The 19,109-nt window shown below is 41.8% G+C and overlaps 1 protein-coding gene across 6 annotated transcripts in view; it reads left to right on the top strand.

Moving 5' to 3' along the window:
• The window catches only part of nbeaa (neurobeachin a), a 988,762-nt gene that overhangs the window by 460,789 nt on the left and 508,864 nt on the right, over positions 1-19,109 (top strand). For all 6 annotated transcript variants that reach the window (XM_068033481.1, XM_068033479.1, XM_068033480.1 and 3 more), the window contains one exon: positions 7,210-7,376. In XM_068033481.1, coding sequence (XP_067889582.1) covers positions 7,210-7,376 — 167 coding nt within the window. The remainder of the gene's footprint in view (positions 1-7,209; positions 7,377-19,109) is intronic.

The following is a 19,109-nucleotide window of genomic DNA, read 5'->3' as shown; positions in this document are numbered from 1 at the left end:
TTAGCACCCAGCTCCTCCAAGTTAATTTACACCCTATCCAACATCACTTGCAAACTGCCCCGGAAAGACATTGGTCCTGCCTCTGTTGAAGTGCAACCTGTCTGACCTTTACAAGTACTCAGCTCCCGACAATCAGTTCCAATGTCCCAGGAATCTAAAGCCCTGCCTCCTGCCCCATCTCTCCAGCCAGGCATTCATCTGTTCTAGCCTCCTATTTCTATGCTCACTAACACGTGGCAGTGGGATTACTCCCCAGCTACTACCTTTGAGCTCCTGAATACTAGTTTACTACCTAGCTCCCTAAAATCTGCCTGCAGGACCTCATCCCTCTTTCCACCTATGTTGTTGGCACTGATATGCACCACATCATCCTCCCTGCTCAGAGTGCTGTGCCTCTGCTCAGCGACATCCTTGACCCTGGCATCAGGGAGACAACATACCATCCTGGAATAACGTATCGGGCCACAGGAACACCTGTCTATTTCCCATACTATAGAATTCTCTGTCGCTATTGCTTTTTCAATCTTCCTCCTGTAAAACTGAACTACCCGTGTGCCTTGGACTTGGCTCTGGCTGCACTCCCCAGTGGAACCATCACTCTCACTAGTATGCAGGACTGAATACTGGTTGGCAAATGAGATGCTGTCAGGGGACTTTTGCACTACCTGGCTGATCCTCTGTATTAATTTTATTCTTTAAATCAGGATCGACTGCAACCCATATGGTGTGTTTGTTGAGTTTAATTAGAGTTTGTTATACAGCAAAAACATACAACCATGACAGGTAGAGAATACTGGTCTAGATTAGGCAGGATGGCTGGCATGTGCGAACAGCTTTTTTGTTGTTCTTTCTCTTCTCGGTGTCTCATGCTTTCATGACATCTCAAACTACCCAAGAGTGTCAGCATGGATCGACCCTTAGGAGTTTCTGTCCACTGCCTACTGCACTGAGGTCTCCCAAAGTCCTTACTTGATATCCTTTTCCAGAGGGGGATCTGGATGAATTATTGACCAGGCCTTTTTGTCCTAGAAAGATTTATTTTGTGATTATGAAATATCCTACAAAATATTGAGTTCTTTGCCTAAATCTTGGGTTGAGAAGCCGCCTTTATTGCCATTCACCTGCTGTTAGCTTCTTGAGCCTTCACATATCCTTCATTTCCTTGATCAATCAGGCCCTTACATAATTCTTTCCTTTTCTCATCTCAAGCTTTTCCCCATGGCCAGTTCCATTCTCCCAAGAAACACTACCTCCAGCCTTCAAAGCTAACTTGCAAAAGCTTCATTATCTGTATCTGTTATTTATATCAGTTATTTATGTCAAAAGCTTTTCATAAGGTCTGTTAATGAGCTGTTCATAAATGGCCATTCAGTCCACTGCCCTTATTTCTTATCAAACTGTTGAACCATGGTGTGATTCACTATCACTTCTATTTCAACACCTATTTTAACTTGCGTTTCAGCAGAGTCCTAATTAAGCAAGGTTGTATGAAAAGCCTAACACAGCTTTGCAATTTGGTTATCTATTTATGCATTTTCCAGTTATGGCCCCTTGTTCGGGCTGGCTATCATTACCTAAAAATAATCATTCTGCTAGCTTACCACCTTGACTGTTTGGCAGTCAACCATCCTGTCTCTGCCTGCACAACCTGAAGCTGCAGCATGACCACCTCTAGAAATGTGCTTTACATCAAATATTTAACATTACAAATGTTATAGAAGCCTTTGAGGACTATGATATCAATGGATAATGTCATTTTTTCAAGTTTCATGGAATTTCATGAATTGAATCAGTTTATCTTCATACATTGCTACAGTTTTGAATATGGTGTTACCATTGTGCTGCTGGCTTAGCTAGTTAAGCTAGTGAGCAACTGAGCCATGCAGACCAGGAACATCACAGATCCTTTCTCAAGTTCCACTGGGTTAACCAATCTTAACTGCAGGGATAAGAGTACTACAGATTTCTGCAGAAATTCTGGGTTCAGGAGGGGAAAATCATTCAGTGCTCCTGCTCTTGAGCATTATCTAATGATGCTTGTTGGAAGAGCATGTGATCAGCTATGATGCCGCTGCCCTGCAATTCAGTACCCTGTCAATAATCACCATCTGTGCTCACTCATGAAGAATAGCCACTTGGCTGAGGTACTGAAGGCCAACATGGGCCCATGGTAACATCTCCCAGGAGGGAGTCAGTGCCTTTAGGAAAGGAGAAGGGAAGCAAAGAACATTGAATAGAATTTTTTTTAAATGATGCCTTTACATTAAATCCATTACCAGAAAGTGCTGGAGGCTTCCACTTGAAAAATTACTTGTAAGATGCCCTGTGTTTACATCTATACAGAAGTTCCCACTAAAAAGATAAGAAAACATTTCATGCAACATATCAACTTCATGAGGTTTTGAGCACAACTGTTGGGATGCCATTCAGGAGAAAATTCTCTAAATGTTGAATTAATAGTACAAAGAAATGACTAAATGACAATTTTTGAAAGATAGAATCATAGAAATTTATGGCACAGAAGGAAGTCATTCAGCCTATTGTGCCTTTGCTGGGAGAATAAATGCTATCAATCCTCATCCCACTTTCCAGCTCTAGGTCCATAGCTTTGTAGGTTATGGCACTTCAAATGTGTGTGTAAGGTTGCATGTTTCAGATGTACAAAGAGTAATTAATTTTATTTTTTTAAATATCATGGTAGCATTGGTGAGCTTGTGGCTACTCATGGCTAGCTGCAGTATGCCAAAGGATACCAAATAATTAAATATAGATACCAGAGTTTGCAGCAAGTGAGGGGGAATCAGCCTAAGGCAGGGAGAAAAATCAAAGCGAAATGTCACAGGCATGGAAGAGGAGGATCAGAAATTAAAATTGCAGGAACAGAAAGAAAAAGTAGAATATAAGCAAAGGAGCAAATGAAAAATAGAATATAAGCAAATAATCTTTAGAAGAGAACTGGTAGGGCAGCGAGACTGAAAACAGAGAAATCTAACAACAAGGAGGCTTAGAGAAATTCAGATTGAAAGAAGAGGCACATGTAGTAATCAATAGCAAATATATAGTGCATAATCTGAGATCAGTATTTTCCTGCATAGACGTGAGAACATAAAAACAATTCCATTGTTTTCATTGGTGTGTTCATTCTCATGTATATAAAGATAAAAATTGTGCAGGCTTCAAAATAAAAGCACTGCCTTTATTTGCTTGTGAACTAACTGCATATTGAAATCATTACTTTGAGTATAAGTTAGTATATTTTAGTGAAAAAAAGAGTACAACTTCTAAGAACAGAAAATATTCTGGCATGCAATTGGTCTGGTCAGCAGAAGTCCCATCAAATTGGAACCTTTTGCTCATCTCTAAATCACTTTACTGTTAGTTTGTCAAAGGTGACTAACATGCACCTTGTGGATGAAAGGAGAATTTGGCATCTCAGTTTTGATGAGGTTCTTATCTAGCTACAACAGCTTTCTTAAACCTACAGCTTGATGCACTAGCTCTTATGATCTTTGCCTTAACCGATAAAGTGCATAACTCAGTGCTGGCAGTTGGCACTAAAAATAAACATAACCTTTGCTTCATTGTGTCAGGAGGTTGACAGTAAATATTTGTCAAATGGAAGGTTTTCACTGCAACTTTATTATTAGGTGTTAGATGAAAGATTTCAGGAAAAAGATAAGATGTATTCATGATCATCCTGTGCCCTGGTGCAGCTTTATAGCATAAAACTGATAAATAGCAAATATGATATTTATCAGTTTTGTGCACTGTAACCCAAGATGACAGTATTAGATTGAGTTATCTGTTATTTGAAGAAAATGTTGAGATATAAGAACTGACAGAACTTGATATAAAATGGAAAGATTCAATTATCTTTCAGTGCCTGTTAGCAAATAAGATTCTGGACATTAGCATTATTCCCAAACAATGCTTTCTCAAACCTGTCTTATTTCATATGTAATATAAGTTAAGATGTTTCCATTAGTGTGGTGCCTGCATTTCAAAAATCTATTAATATGGTTTCAGTATCAAAATGTCCAGCAGACATTGAGAATTTATAAGAAGCAATGAACTTCAAAATAGCACTTGCATTCAGAAGATGTTAGATATTTTGTTTGTGCTTCCAAAATGTGTCAGTTTCCTAATTTAATGATTTTCCTGGGTTAGGATGCCCTTAGCCATTAACATCTCTCCATAAACTGTCAGTGCCGCAACATGATTGACCAGCAGGAAGTAATTTTTTGTGCGGCAAACTTAGACAATTTTTCTTGTCACACATTCTCTTTTTCTCTTTCTCCTCCTCTCTCTCTCCTCTTCTCTCTCTCCTCTTCTCTCTCTCTCTGCTCCCTTTTTCCTGGGCAAAAACAAGAATCACTGTAGTTACTTAATTTGCAACTGACTACATGACAAAAAACTGAGATCAAATTCAAGTTAAATGGTTTATTATGTGTTTTCATTGCCCAACACTATATTCTAAATATATATTTTGGTTCAGTGGAACTTTCTATTTCATTTATTGTTCCCTGACTGAGACAGTGAGGCTGTACAATTGACCTGTGCTATTAATTAGCAGGCATGGCTGAGTGGCACAGGTTTATTTTCTCCTGTATATTCCCTTCTTCCCATTCAGACTGAAATTTGGAAATTTGTGGTGGGAAGGATTCCCATGCCTTGAAATATCCAGTTGAATTTTCAATTTTTGCACGCATGATTTTGCACCCAATTGGGGAAAAATTGTGTCATAGCAAGCACAGAACCAGATAACCAGGCTATCACACCATTCCACTAAAGTGCTGTGCCGCCACTGTTGTCATGCTTGTTGCTGTTCAACCTTGTAACATATCTGTATTTTGTATTGGGAATTCCTGCCTTCCATCTTGCAACTTGAACTTTTTAATTTTTCAAATAACTACTGTTGTGAGCAGCAGTACCACTAGAATGATATGTGCAACAATTGAGGTATGCTAGCAATTAGAAATAGCATGTGAGATATTGGCATATAATCAGAAATGTTATTGATCCAATTATTTAAATGACTTTTCCTTCTGAAAAGTAACTTTCTTTTTGTAATTTTATAATGTGCAATTTATTTTTACTTTTGTTCTTGGGATATGGGCATGGTAACATTTATTACCAATCCTTAATTGGCACGAGGGTAGTCAAAAGGCAAACAAATACCGTGCAGCTGCAATCTTGTGTAGGCCAGACCAAGGAGAACTGGTTGGTTCCCTTCCCTGAAGAGTGAGCCAGTGGGTTTTTATAACAATTGGTAACTTACATGCTTTCTTTTTCCCCCTCTGGTGCCAGCCCACAGATTACCACAAATTATTGCATTCAGCTTCACAACTTGCCATGGTGGGATTTGAACTCATGACCTCTGTGTTGCTAGAAACGTGTCATTATTAATGTACTGCATACTGGGGACATGTCAAACTGCATGCAGTTAATCCAGTGCATTTAAGAGAGCTATATTTGTGATAAATAACTGTACCTGTTCTTTTTAGGAAAGTTTGGTGTATAATTAGATATTCTGAAACACATTGCAACATGGACATACTCCCATTAATTAATTATGGAAGTGTAAGAGGACAGAAAAAAATCTTTTTGCCTCAGGGCCAGGATATTTTCTGCATCCACACATATAGTCCCATCGTTTTCATTTACCTCTCCTCCACATTAATCAAACAACAAAAGAACATTTAAAAAAATGTATCTAAATGATTAACTTACTGTAAACATTGATGTAAAAGGTGGTAAAATATTATCAGTCAAGCTGTAGTTTTAGGAGATAATCGAAGGACTTGTTGCACTGGTCTTTGTTTACCAAGCTTATCTAATTCAATAATGTTTCTGCAAATGTTTACATAAATTTCATATATCTGCTCTGAAGGCAATAAGTTGCTTTGCAACATAGCTCATAATCATAATTATGGCTATCAAACCTGCCGATTAGTGATGGTTTATTATATTAAAATTATATAAACCTGTAATGTAACAGTGCACATGCATTTATTTTTGCAAAACTAATCAATGGACATTGAATGTTAATTGATAGAAGTTTAATAAATTTATGAAAATCCTGCATAGAATATCTTCATTGGCTCTTCTAATCTTCAAAATAAGTATAAAAATATTTGTGGACAGTGTAATTTAGTTTCATTCCATCTTATTTCAAATATTAATCCAAAGGAAGTGTGTGGTGCTGCCTCTTCACCTCCCTGATACAGGTTTAAATCTAATGTGGACTATTAGCTGTACTGGTACCAAATTTTGCACAACCTCAAGCTGATGGTAAGTGGACATGAATCCATAGCAAAAAAAAAATAAATGTTTCTGCATTGTTCAGCACTAAATCAGTCTCAATCTCCAAGATCAGTGGAATGTCTTGAAAGTAGTAAAATTTTTATTGGTGCAATGGGGAGTTTTCTTCCAAGGTTGAACGTTAGGTATTTTGTTAAGATGGAGGTAAGGGCTTTACCATGAATCTAACTTGTAGAAAACTTCACTTGAGAAGATGCTGACACTGACAGAAGATGGAAAAAAAAATGAAAATGGTTCCCCACTTCACCGGCATCCTTCAATTTGATGAGCAGAAGCCCCTATGCCTCCCAGAAAAAAAATCTTAATTGGTTGATGCAAGCAGTATGGGCAGAGGAACCTGTTCAGAGTATTCAGACTTTTAACTGGCTGTTACTATATTAGAGTGGGTTTTAATATTCATTTTCATAACTGTAATGGATAAATATTTTACAATTTGAAAGACTAAAGATACTTTCTTTATCTGTCGCTTGTGGGTAGTTTTAAAAATGCTGAGCTTGTTATCAATATAATTTTTGCCAATTAATTAATACTCAATTTCTCTACTCAGAAAAATTGCATGTTATCTGCATTTTTATCCCTTCAGTAATTACTGTAAGGGTTTCTCATTCGTACTGCAAAAAGCAAAATATCTTTTTTTTAAATAATTACATTAGCAATTTGGACTGTCAGGTTACCATGCTTTAGATCTTACATTAATATCACCTGAGATTATAGTACATTGATCTGATTCTGCTCCTGTATGATTTGAATTGCATTCTCTGTGGTTTCACATACTTAATTATTTTGCTACATTTCTTATTTATGGAAGAGTTTTAAGCTGTTGCCATCATACAGACTGATTGTGTTTTTTGCTTCTATTGAATACACCCTTTTATTTTGCATCAACAGTCTCAGTGCGCTCAATATACAGCGGATAGAAGAGAAGAAGAGAAGATGTGTGACCATCTCATTAGTGCTGCGAAGCATCGAGATCATGTTACAGCCAATCAGTTAAAGCAGAAGATTCTTAACATCCTTACAAATAAGCATGGTGCATGGGGTACCATCTCTCAAAGGTAGGTTTTCATTACTTGCAGAAAACTCTTCTACGTTTTGAAATCACTATGCTGTATTGTATTAGAATTGTGCAGACATAGTGGAGCTGGGGTTGTACTGGACCTGCTGCAAAATAATATCTCTCGCTTTACATGTGCTTAGGGGTCAGTTTGGTACTTAACTCTTTTGTTGAGCATTTAAATAATCATGTTCCTTTGGTTACTAGCAAAATAAGGCAAATTGAGTGTCCTATCAAAAGTTGTTGCAGCCTATTATTATATTAGCCAACTCACAACATAGCAAATTTGTTCCAGTAAATGCTTACAGTTCAGCTAACTATTAGATCACCAATTTTTCCAAGTTGTCAAGAACACATAGACTCCTATAACTTTAGGACAATGTGATATAGCACATTAATGTTCCGGTATACTGCACCAGAGTACTCGAGTGTGAATTCATCCTTGTGATTTCATGACCTGTTGTGTATCTCATCTTGACCAGACTCTGGATGATGTCAAGTAAAGGCAAACTGTTTCTCCACATGAGGAAATTTAAAGACAAAATTAATTCACATTCTGGGAAGTTTCTGGTGGCTGGTTACAGCATGACATCATGAGATGGCTGGTAGCAATTTATCTACTTGCCCCTCTTGATATACAGTGGAAGGAATGAAAGAGAGATTATGAATAATATATGTTGCAATGTTTCTATGAGAAGAAAGAAATTACAGTTTTTAATAATAGTTGTCTCAATTAGGTGAAAAATGACAAATAGTTTGTATTTCTAGCTGTATTAAATTTATGGATCCGAAAGATATACATTAAAGAATCCTGTAATAGTACATGTACTGCAGCATAGCTTCCATATCATAAGTCATGTTGCAGGTTAACCTTTTGAAGAGAACAGCTTGCATTTCTATAGTGTTCCTTACATACAAGTTTTCACCTCAAAATGATTGTCATTGAGCAAGAAAGCAAGCATCTTCACCAAGCCATGGGCAGTTGGAAACAACCCAGCCACTCAGGCAACCTGAGTAGAGTAGTTGCACCCTTGATGGAGGAAATGCCATCAAAAGGAGTTGACTTCTGCGGAATAAAGCAATGGCAGCCACAAAAAACCTATGTTTCAGAGGAAGGGCATCATCATGACCAGAGACTAAGGATGAGGCAACCCCGACAAACCTCTACTGACAACACGCCTTGCCAGCACATCAGTATATGGCAAATAATACTCATGTAATGGAAGACAAGAAAAGCCCACACATGGGCCCAGAACAGCAAGGGATAGAGATAAATGGAAAAGGCATGAGGAGGTCTACATGCTACAGTGGATGAACACAGCCTAAATGATGAACTGAATGATGATGAAGCAAGAAAAAAATACAGTGGACAGCAGTAAAAGAAAGACAAAGGATGTTAGAATGTCTCTTACCTTCCGGGAGCGGAGAGGAGCTGTTCTGAAAAAAAAAGCGAACAGTGATGTCAGAGGAGAGCTGCAAGGTGATTGGTTGGTGAGTAGCAGCTGTTAGAATATCATAAGAAAATAAGGGGAAAGTTGTTTTTTTGTTGGAAAAAAATCCTCTGGTGAGAAGGTGAGTACTACTAAGTGTTTTTTTTAAGGACTTTAGATTGAAGTGGGTAGAACAAGGCCCCTAGTATAATTAGTATTTTTTTAAATTAAGGGAGTAACTAATTAACCTAAGCGTAAGTCATGGCAGGAGAGCTCAGCCCCGTGATATGCTCCTCCTGCGCTATGTGGGAAATCAGGGGCGCTTCCAGTGTCCCTGACAACCATGTGTGCAGGAAGTGTATCCATCTGCATCTACTGGCTACCCGCATTACGGAGCTGGAGCTGCGGGTGGATTCACTGTGGAGCATCCGCGATGCTGAGGACGTCGTGGATAGCACGTTTAGTGAGGTGGTCACACTGCAGGTGATGGCTGCACAGGCATAAAAGAGATGGGTGACCACCAGACGGAGTAGTAGGCGCAGGCAGGTAATGCAGGAATCCCCTGTGGCCATCCCCCTCTCAAACAGATATACCGCTTTGGATTCTGTTGGGCGGATGACTTCCCAGGCGAAAGCAGCAACAGCCAAGTTCGTGGCACCATGGAGGCTCTGCTGCACAGCAGGGGAGGAAAAGGGTTGGAAGAGCTATAATGATAGGGGATTCTATCGTAAGGGGTGCAGATAGGCGTTTCTGTGACCACAAACGAGACTCCAGGATGGTATGTTGCCTCCCTGGTGCTAGGGTCAAGGATGTCTCAGAGCAGCTGCAGGACATTCTGAAAGGGAGGGTGAGCGGCCAGAGGTCGTGGTCCATATTGGTACTACCGACATAGGCAGGAGGAGAGATGAGGTCCTGCAAAGTGAATGTAGGGAGTTAGGCAGAAGGTTAAAAAGCAGGACCTCTAGGGTTGTAATCTCAGGATTACTCCCTGTGCCACGTGCTAGTGAGTTCAAGGGAGGGAACACCGATATCCTGGAGCATATCAGCATTACAAAGGAGGAGGTGTTGGAGGTTTTGAAGCGCATTAAGGTGGATAAATCCCCAGGGCCTGACCAGGTGTATCCTCGGATGCTATGGGAAGGAAGGGCGGAGATTTTTGTATCATCGTTAGCCATGGGTGAGGTACCGGGAGACTGGAGGATAGCTAATGTTGTGCCTTTATTTAAGAAGGGCAGCAGGGATAAGCCAGGGAACTACAGGCCGGTGAGCCTTACATCAGTGGTGGGAAAGTTACTGGAAGAGATTCTGAGAGACAGGATTTATATGCTTCTGGAAAGGCATGGTCTGATTAGGGATAGTCAGCATGGCTTTGTGTGTGGGAAATCATGTCTCATGAATTTGATTGAGTTTTTCGAGGAGGTGACCAAGAGGATTGATGAGGGCAGGGCGATGGACGTTGTCTACATGGACTTTAGCAAGGCCTTTGACAAGGTCCCGCATGGTAGGCTCGTCCAGAAGGTTCGATCACATGGGATTCAGGGTGAGCTAGCAAATTGGATACAAAATTGGCTTGGTCATGGGAGGGTGGTAGTGGTAGATTGTTTTTCAAATTGGAGTGCGGTGACCAGTGGTGTGCCGCAGGGATCGGTGCTGGACCCTCTGTTGTTTGTCATATATATTAATGACTTGGATGTGAATGTAAGGGGCATGATTAGTAAGTTTGCAGATGACATCAAAATTGGTGGTATAGTGGACAGTGAAGAAAATTGTCTAAGGGTACAACAGGATATAGATCAACTGGGAAAGTGGGCAAGGGAGTGGCAAATGGAATTTAACGCAGACCAGTGTGAAGTGGTGCATTTTGGGAAGTTAAACCAGGGCAGGACATATACAGTGAATGGCAGGGCCCTGGGGAGTGTTCTTGAGCAGAGAGACCTTGGGGTGCAAATACATAGTTCCCTGAAAGTGGCAACACAGGTAGACAGGGTGGTGAAGAAGGCGTATGGCATGCTTGCCTTCATCGGCCGAGGCATTGAGTACAAGAGTTGGGACGTCATGTTACAGTTGTACATTAGGTTGGTTAGGCCGCATTTGGAGTACTGTGTGCAGTTCTGGTCACCGCATTACAGGAAAGTTGTGATTAAGCTAGAGAGGGTGCAGAAAAGATTCGCAAGGATGTTAGCTGGTTTGGAGGGCTTGAGTTATGAAGAGAGATTGGATAGGCTGGGTCTGTCTTCCCTGGAGTGAAGGAGGCTGAGAGGGGACATGATCGAGGTATCAGTCCGCAAGCAGGACCCTGAGCTTCCGGTTGCTTGCCATTTCAACACTCCCCCCTGCTCTCATGCTCACATCTCTGTCCTGGGATTGCTGCAGTGTTCCAGTGAACATCAACGCAAGCTCGAGGAGCAGCATCTCATCTACCAATTAGGCACACTACAGCCTGCCGGACTGAACATTGAGTTCAATAATTTCAGAGCATGACAGCCCCCCATTTTACTTTCATTTTTAGTTATTTTTTCTTCCTTTTTTTTTTACATTCTTTTTTACATTTTTTACAATCTTTTTGCATTTATTTCATTTCATAGTTTGTTCAGTTTGCTTACCCACTGTTTTTTTCAGGTTTATTTTCAGGTTTGCACTTGCTGCTGTTCAATATTCAGTGTATTCACACCTAATCTGTACTAATGCTTTGTCTTTCAACACACCATTAACATATTGTTTGCCTTTGCTCCGTGACCTTTTGGTCAGCTATGTGGCCTGGTCCAATCTACACCTTCTCCTTTGTTATCTCTTGCCCCACCCCCACCTCACTTGCTTATAATCTGTGACTTTTCTAATATTTGCTAGTTCCAAAGAAGGGTCACTGACCCGAAACATTAACTCTGCTTCTCTTTCCACAGATGCTGCCAGACCTGCTGAGTGATTCCAGCATTTCTTGTTTTTGTTTCAGATTTCCAGCATCCGCAGTATTTTGCTTTTATTATATTTATACAGCATCTTTAACGTAATAAAATGTCCCAAGGCACTTTACAGGAGCATTATAAAACAAAGTATGACACCGAGCCACAAAAGGAGATATTAGGTCAGATGATGAAAATCTTGGTCAAAGAGGGTTTTAAGGAGTGTCTCAAAGGAGGAAAGTGAGGTGGAGGGATAGAGAGGTGTAGAGAGGGTATTCCAGAGCTTGGGGCCTAGGCAATTGAAGGCACGACCACCAATGGTGGAGCGATTAAAATCAGAGATTCACAAGAGGCCAGAATTAGAGGAGTGCAGATACCTTGGAGGGTTCTGGGGCTCGAGAAGATTACAGAGACAGGGAGGGGCGAGGCCATGGAGGGAGTTGAAAACAAGGATGAGAATTTTACAATCAAGACGTTGCTTGAACAGGAGCCAGTGTAAGTCGGTGAGCACAGGGGTGATAGAGGAATGGATTTGCTGCAAGTTAAGTCACAGGCAACAGAGTTTTGGATGACTTCAAGGTTGCGGAGAAGAGAGTGTGGGAGACCAACCAGGAATGCATTGGAATAGTCAAGTCGAGAGTTAACGACGGCATTAATGAGGGTTTCAGCAGCAAATGAGCTGAGATGTGCGAAGTCGGACAATGCCATGGAGATGGAAATATGCAGTCTTAGTGATGGCACAGATATGAGGTCAGAAGCTCATCTCGGGGACAAAGAGAGGAAATAGTGGAAGGTCTGACCATCATTTTTCAGTCTTCACTGGATACAGGTGTGGTGCCGGAGGATGGAGAATTGCTAATGTTGTACTTCTGTTTAAAAAGGGAGCAAAGGATAGACTGAATAATTACAGGCCAGTCAGTCTAACCTCAGTAGTGGGCAAATTATTGGAATCTATTCTGAGAGACAGGATAAACTGTCACTTAGAAAGGCACAGGTTAATCAAGGACAATCAGCATGGATTTGTTAAGGGAAGATCTTGTTTGACCAACTTGATCGAAGTTTTTGAAGAAGTAACAAGGAAGATAGAGGGTAGTGCAGTTGATGTGGTCGACATGGATTTTAGCAAGGCTTTTGACAAGGTCCCACATGGCAGACTGGTTAAAAAAAAATAAAATCCCATGGGATCCAGGGAAATGCAGCAAGGTGGATACAAAATTGGCTTAGTGGCAGGAAACCAAGGGTAATTGTTGACGGCTGTTTTAGTGACTTGGAGGGCTGTTTCCAGTGGTGTTCTGCAGGGCTCAGTACTGGGTGCCCTGCTTTTTGTGGTGTATAACAATTAACAATTTAGACGTAAATGTAGGGGGCATGATTAAGAAGTTTGCGGACAACACAGATTGACCGTGTGGTTAATAGCGAGGAGGATAGTTGTAGGCTGCAGGAAGATATTGATGGTCTGGTCAGATGGGCAGAAAAGTGGCAAATAGAATTCAACTTGGAGAAGTGTGAGGTGATGCATTTGGGGAAGTTAAACAAGGCAAAGGAATACACGATTAATGGGAAAATACTGAGAAGTGTAGAGGAAGTGAGGGACCTTGGAGTGAATGTCCACAGATCCCTGAAAGTAGCAGGGCAGGTCGATAATGTGGTTAAGAAGGCATATGAAATCCTTTCCTTTATTAGCCGAGGTATAGAATACAGGAGCATGGAGGTTATGCTGTAACTGCATAACTAATTGGTTAGGCCACAACTTGAGTACTGTGTGCAGTTCTGGTCACCTCATTACAGAAAGGATGTAATTGCACTAGAGAGGGTACAGAGGAGATTTCCGACTATGTTGCCAGAACTGAAAAAATGCAGCTATGAGGAAAGATTGGATAGGCTGGGGTTGTTCTCCTTGGAACAGAGAAGGCTGAGGGGAGATCTGATTTAAATGTACACAATTTTGAGGGACCTGGATAGACTGGACCGGAAGGGTCTCTTCACCTTAGCAGAGAAGTTAGTGACTAGGGGGCATAGATTTAAAGTGATTGGTAGAAAGATTAGAGGCACGATGGCAAAAAACTTTTTCACCCAGAGGGTGGTGGTCTGGAACTCACTGCCTGAAAGAGTAGTTGAGGCAGAGACCCTCAACTCATTCAAAAGGAGTCTGGATATGCACCTCAAGTGCTGTAAGCTGCAGGCTACAAACCAAATGCTGGAAGGTGGGATTAGAACAGGTGGATCGTTTTTCGTCCAGCACAGGCACAATGGACCAAGTGGCCTCAGTGCCTTAAACTTACTATGATTCTATGACACGAAGGTTGTGACCAAACTGGCTTAATCTCAGACTGTTGCCAGGGAGAGGGAGGAGTCGGTAGCTAGAGAATGGAGTTTGGAATGGGGACTGACAGCAATATGTTCCCAATATTTAATTGGAGGAAATTCCTGCTTGTCCAGTACTGGATGTCAGATAAGCAGTTTGATAATTTCGCAACAGGAGTCGAGAGAAGTGGTGGTGAGGTAGTGCTGAGTGTTGCCAGCATACATGTGAAAACTAATGCCGTGCTTTCGGAAGATGTCGCTGAGGGGCAGCATGTAGGCAAGAAGTAGGAAGGGACTGAGGAGAGATCCTTGGGAGACACCAGAGGTAGCATAGATTGTGCCATTTTAAGGTGCTGTAACTTGTGGAAGGTTGAAGTTGATAGGCTATGTGAGAAAACAGTACTCCAGTCGCATTTTTCATTTACTGTAGCAATTTTTTTTATTCTTTCATGGATGTGAGTGCTGCTGGCAAGGCCAGCATTTGTTACCCATTCCTAATTGCCTTTGAGAAGAAGTTGGTTAGCTGCCTTCTTGAACTGCTACAGTCCGTCTAGTGTAGGTACACGAAAGTGCTGTTAGGAAGGGAGATCCAGGGTTTTGACCCAGTGACAGTGAAAGAATGGCGATATAGGTCCAAGTCAGGATGGTGCGTGATTGGGAGGGGAGCTTTCAGTTGGTGATATTCCCATGCATTTGCTGCCCTTGTCCTTCTCGGTGGTAGAGGTCGCGGGTTTGGAAGGTGCTGTTGAAGGAGCCTTGGTGAGTTGCTGCAGTGGTGGAGGGAGTGAATGTTGAAGGTGGTGAATGGGGTGCTGATCAAACAGGCTACTTTGTCCTGGATGGTGTCGAGCTTCTTGAGAATTGTTGGAGCTGCACCCATCCAGGCAAGTGGAGAGTATTCCATCACACTCCTGAATGGTGCTTTGTGGATGGTGGGCAGGCTTTGGGGAGTCAGGAGGTGAGTTACTCACTGCAGAGTTCCCAGCCTCTAACCTGCTTTTGTAGTCACTGTATTTATATGGCTGGTCCAGTTAAGTTTCTGGTCAATGATAACCCCCAGGATGTTGATGGTGGGGGATTCAGCATTGGCAATGCCGTTGAATGTCAAGGGGAGATGGTTAGATTCTCTCTTATTGGAGATGGTCATTGCCTCGCACTTGTGTAACACGAATGTTAGTTGCCACTTATCAGCCCAAGCCTGAATGTTGTCCAGGTCTTGCTGCAAATGGTACAGACTGCTTCAGTATCTGAGGAGTTGCAAATGGTACTGAACATTGTGCAATCATTAGTGAACATCCCCACTTCTGACCTTATGATGGTGGGAAGGTCATTGATGAAGCAACTGAAAATAGTTGGGCCTAGGACTGCGACGGGAAGGCTATTTTCAGTGGCGTTCCGCAGGGCTCGGTACTCGGTCCCCTACTTTTTGTGGTATATGTTAACGATTTGGACGTAAAAGTAGGGGGCATGATCAAGAAGTTTGCAGACGACACAAAAATTGGCCGTGTGGTTGATAGCGAGGGGGATAGCTGTAGGCTGCAGGAAGATATTGATGAACTGGTCAGGTGGGCAGAAGAGTGGCAAATGGAATTCAGCTTGGAGAAGTGTGAGGTGATGCATTTCGGGAGGTCAAACATGGCAAAGGAATACATCGTTAATGGGAGAATACTAAGAGGTGTCGAGGAAGTGAGGGACCTTCGAGTGAATGTCCACAGATAGGTAGCAGGACCCGTCGATAAGGTGGTTGAGAAAGCATATGGAATCCTTTCCTTTATTAGCCGATGTATAGAATATAAGAGCAGGGAGGTTATGTTGGAACTGTATTAATCATTGGTTAGGCCACAACTTGAGTACTGTGTGCATTTCTGGTCACCTCATTACAGAAAGGATGTAATTTCACGAGAGAGAATGACTGGAAAAATGCAGCTATGAGGAAAGATTGGATAGGCTGGGATTGTTCTCCATGGAACGGAGAAGGCTGAGTGGAGATTTGATTGAGATGTACAAAATTGTGAGGGGCCTGGATACAGAGGATGTGAATGGCCTGTTTATCTTCACAGAGAGGTCAGTGACTTGGGCATAGATTTAATATGATTGGTAGAAAGATTAGAGGGGAAATAAGGAAAAACATTTTCACCCAGAGGGTGGTCGGGGTCTGGAACTCACTGCCTGAAAGGGTAGTAGAGACAGAAACCTTCAACTCATTTAAAAGGTGTCTGGATATGCACCTCAAGTGCTGTAACCTGCAGGAATACGGACCAAATGCTGGAAAGTGGGATTAGGCTGTGTGGCTCTTTTTCTCGGCCGACGCAGACACGACGGGCCAAGTGGCCTCTTTCTGTGCCATAAACTTTCTATCATTCTATGATTCTACAGCCCTAGTTATACGATTGGCCAGGACACTGGGTCCAGTGCGGTTCAGGTGACGGCTGTCCCAATGGTATAGTTCCCTCTTTCCCCAGTATTGGTGCCAGTGGCCCATGAATTGAAACCCATTTCTGCCGCACCAATCTTTAAGAATGTTTTTAGTCATATGGAGTAAATCTGTCTGAATTTATTTTTTAATTAGGAAATTTGCAATGTTTACACATACGTTGATTGAAGGACTAAAATCATTGAATAAGCAATAAGATAAATTATGAGTTCATCTATTTTTGGGGAAGAAAGATTGTGGCCTCAATATTAACGCACCCTTACAATGGGGTGGGGGCGTAGATATAGTGTTAAATAGGGGCAACGCAACCTGAACATGCTGCTTGAGCCTGCCGCCTTTTTTTATGGCAGCAGATATTGGTGCAGCCAGTGTCCTGTGTTGAGAGGCAAATCACTTAATTAGCATCTTTAAATCAGACTTCCACAGTGCTATTTGGAACCCAACTCAAAATTGACTGTTACTGCACAGCTTTCTCGGTTGTTGGGAAACCCAGCAGTAAAAGAGGGGAGAAAGCCTGAGTACCTATTTCAGCATTCCTTGGAGGCCAGGAGGGGCAGGACTGCTGTCCTCGGCCCCTTAAGGAAGTCTTTGTCCTCCTCCAGCCCCAATCACCAGTCCTTCTATTTGCCGATTTTCCTCCCCCCACAGCCCACCCACCGCACCACCCCCCCCCCCCCCACCCAGCCCTCCCAGTCACAGGCCTCCTTCCCCTCTCGACCCCGGGCTGCTTCTCCCCTCCCAATTGCTGGGCCTTTCTGACCTCTCAATTGCTGGTGACTGTCCTCAAGGTTCCTAAGCTGCAACCTCCTGCCGCTGGTGTTCTCTCCTGCCCAGCTGTCCAATTGGCTGGCTGCTGGTGGGAACTAGAGCTAAAAAAATGTTAATGATGTCTTGCCATTAAATTTGTCTGGAGCCCTGCATCCAAGGCCTTTCCAGATTCTTTGGCTGTTTTCAGCCTACCTGCATCCACCTGTTTCCACATAAATATCGGTCCTATAAGCCCGGGCACCAGGAGAACCCTAGTATTCTTTGAATAAAACCATGGAATCCTTCATGCCCACAGACCAGCCAGATGGGGCCTTAATTGGGCCTTTCATTTGAAAAATAGAAGCTCCAATAATGTGATGGACTGGATTGATGTCCTAATTTATGTACTGCAGTTCTAGTGTGGGATTTTAACTCATAATATTCTGAATCCGTAGTGAGGTTACGACCAACAACTGAACTGAATAGGAGGTGAATCAGCAAATGATGGTTGGATGACATCAAACTTAGGTATTAAAAGCTTATCAATTGGAGGTGGACGAAAAGAGGAAAATTGAAAGAGGCAGTAACCACAGTAATATTGATGAAATCAATGAAATAATGATACAATGATAAGTTTTTGATTGAGAGAAAACCTGTAGGCTGGAAGTCAAACAAAGAAATAAGGATGGACTTGCATTTATTTCACACTTTAGATGCCTCTTGAATAACTCAAAGCATTTCATGTACAGTGAATTACTTTAAAAATGTAGCGACTATTGTATGGGTAAATACAGCAACCACTTTGCAATCAGCAAGATCCTACAAACGTATATGAATAATCAGTTCATCCGATTATTTTTCGTGGTGTGAAGAAATCTTGGCCAAGATACCGGAAAAATTCTCTGCTCTTCAAATTGCGCTTTGGGTTATTAAAGCTACGATGGAACATAGTACCAGGAATAGACCATTCCGCCCCTTGAGCCTGTTCCACCATTCAATTAATTCATGGCTGATCTGGATCTTAACTCCATCTAGCTGCCTTGGTTCCATAACTCTTAATTCCCTTGCCTAAAAAGAAAATTCAGTTTTGACATTTTCCATTGACCTAGCCTCAATAGATTTTTGGGGAGAGTGTTCCAGATTTCCACTACCCTTGTGTGTGAAGAAGTGTTTTCTGACATAACTTCTGAACAGCCTAGCTCTGGTTTTAAAGTTAGGCCCCCTTGTTTGGAACTCTCCCACAAGAGGAAATAGTAAGTGTCCACCTGCACTATCAACTCCTTTCATCTTTAACTCTTCATTCAATTAGATCATCCTTTAATCTATATTCAAGGGAATACAAGCTTAGTCTCTGTCCTCATAATTTAACCTTTTTAAGCCCAGTATCATTCTGGTCAATATGCACTACACCCCTACAAAGCCAATTGATCCTGTCTGAGGTGTGGTACTCAGAACTGAATGTATGACTCTGAATAGGGCCTAACCAGAGCTCTGTATAGCTGGAACATAATTTCCAACCCTTTATATTACAGTAATATAAAAGCAAAATACTGCGGATGCTGGAAATCTGAAATAAAAACAAGAAATGCTGGAAATACTCAGCAGGTCTGGCAGCATCTGTGGAGAGAGAAGCAGAGTTAACGTTTCGAGTCAGTGACCCTTCTTCTTGAACATATTACAGCCCTCTTGAGATAAAGGCTAACATTACATTAGCCCTTAAAAATTATTTTTTGTACCTGTGCTTTTAGTGATTTCTGTACTTGGACCCCTAAATCTCTTTGCTCGCCCACAGTTCGTAGCTTTTCACCATTTAGAAAATGCTCTGATCTATCTTTGGAACGTCCAAAGTGAATGACCTCACACTTTCCCGCAGTGAACTCTAGCTGCCATTTTTTCCCACTTACTTAATCTATCAACTT

Source organism: Heterodontus francisci, chromosome 6, assembly GCF_036365525.1.
Source record: "Heterodontus francisci isolate sHetFra1 chromosome 6, sHetFra1.hap1, whole genome shotgun sequence".
Lineage (NCBI taxonomy): Eukaryota > Metazoa > Chordata > Chondrichthyes > Heterodontiformes > Heterodontidae > Heterodontus > Heterodontus francisci.
The sequence above is the reverse complement of the archived record's forward strand: the minus strand, read 5'-3'. Positions and strand labels throughout refer to the sequence as shown.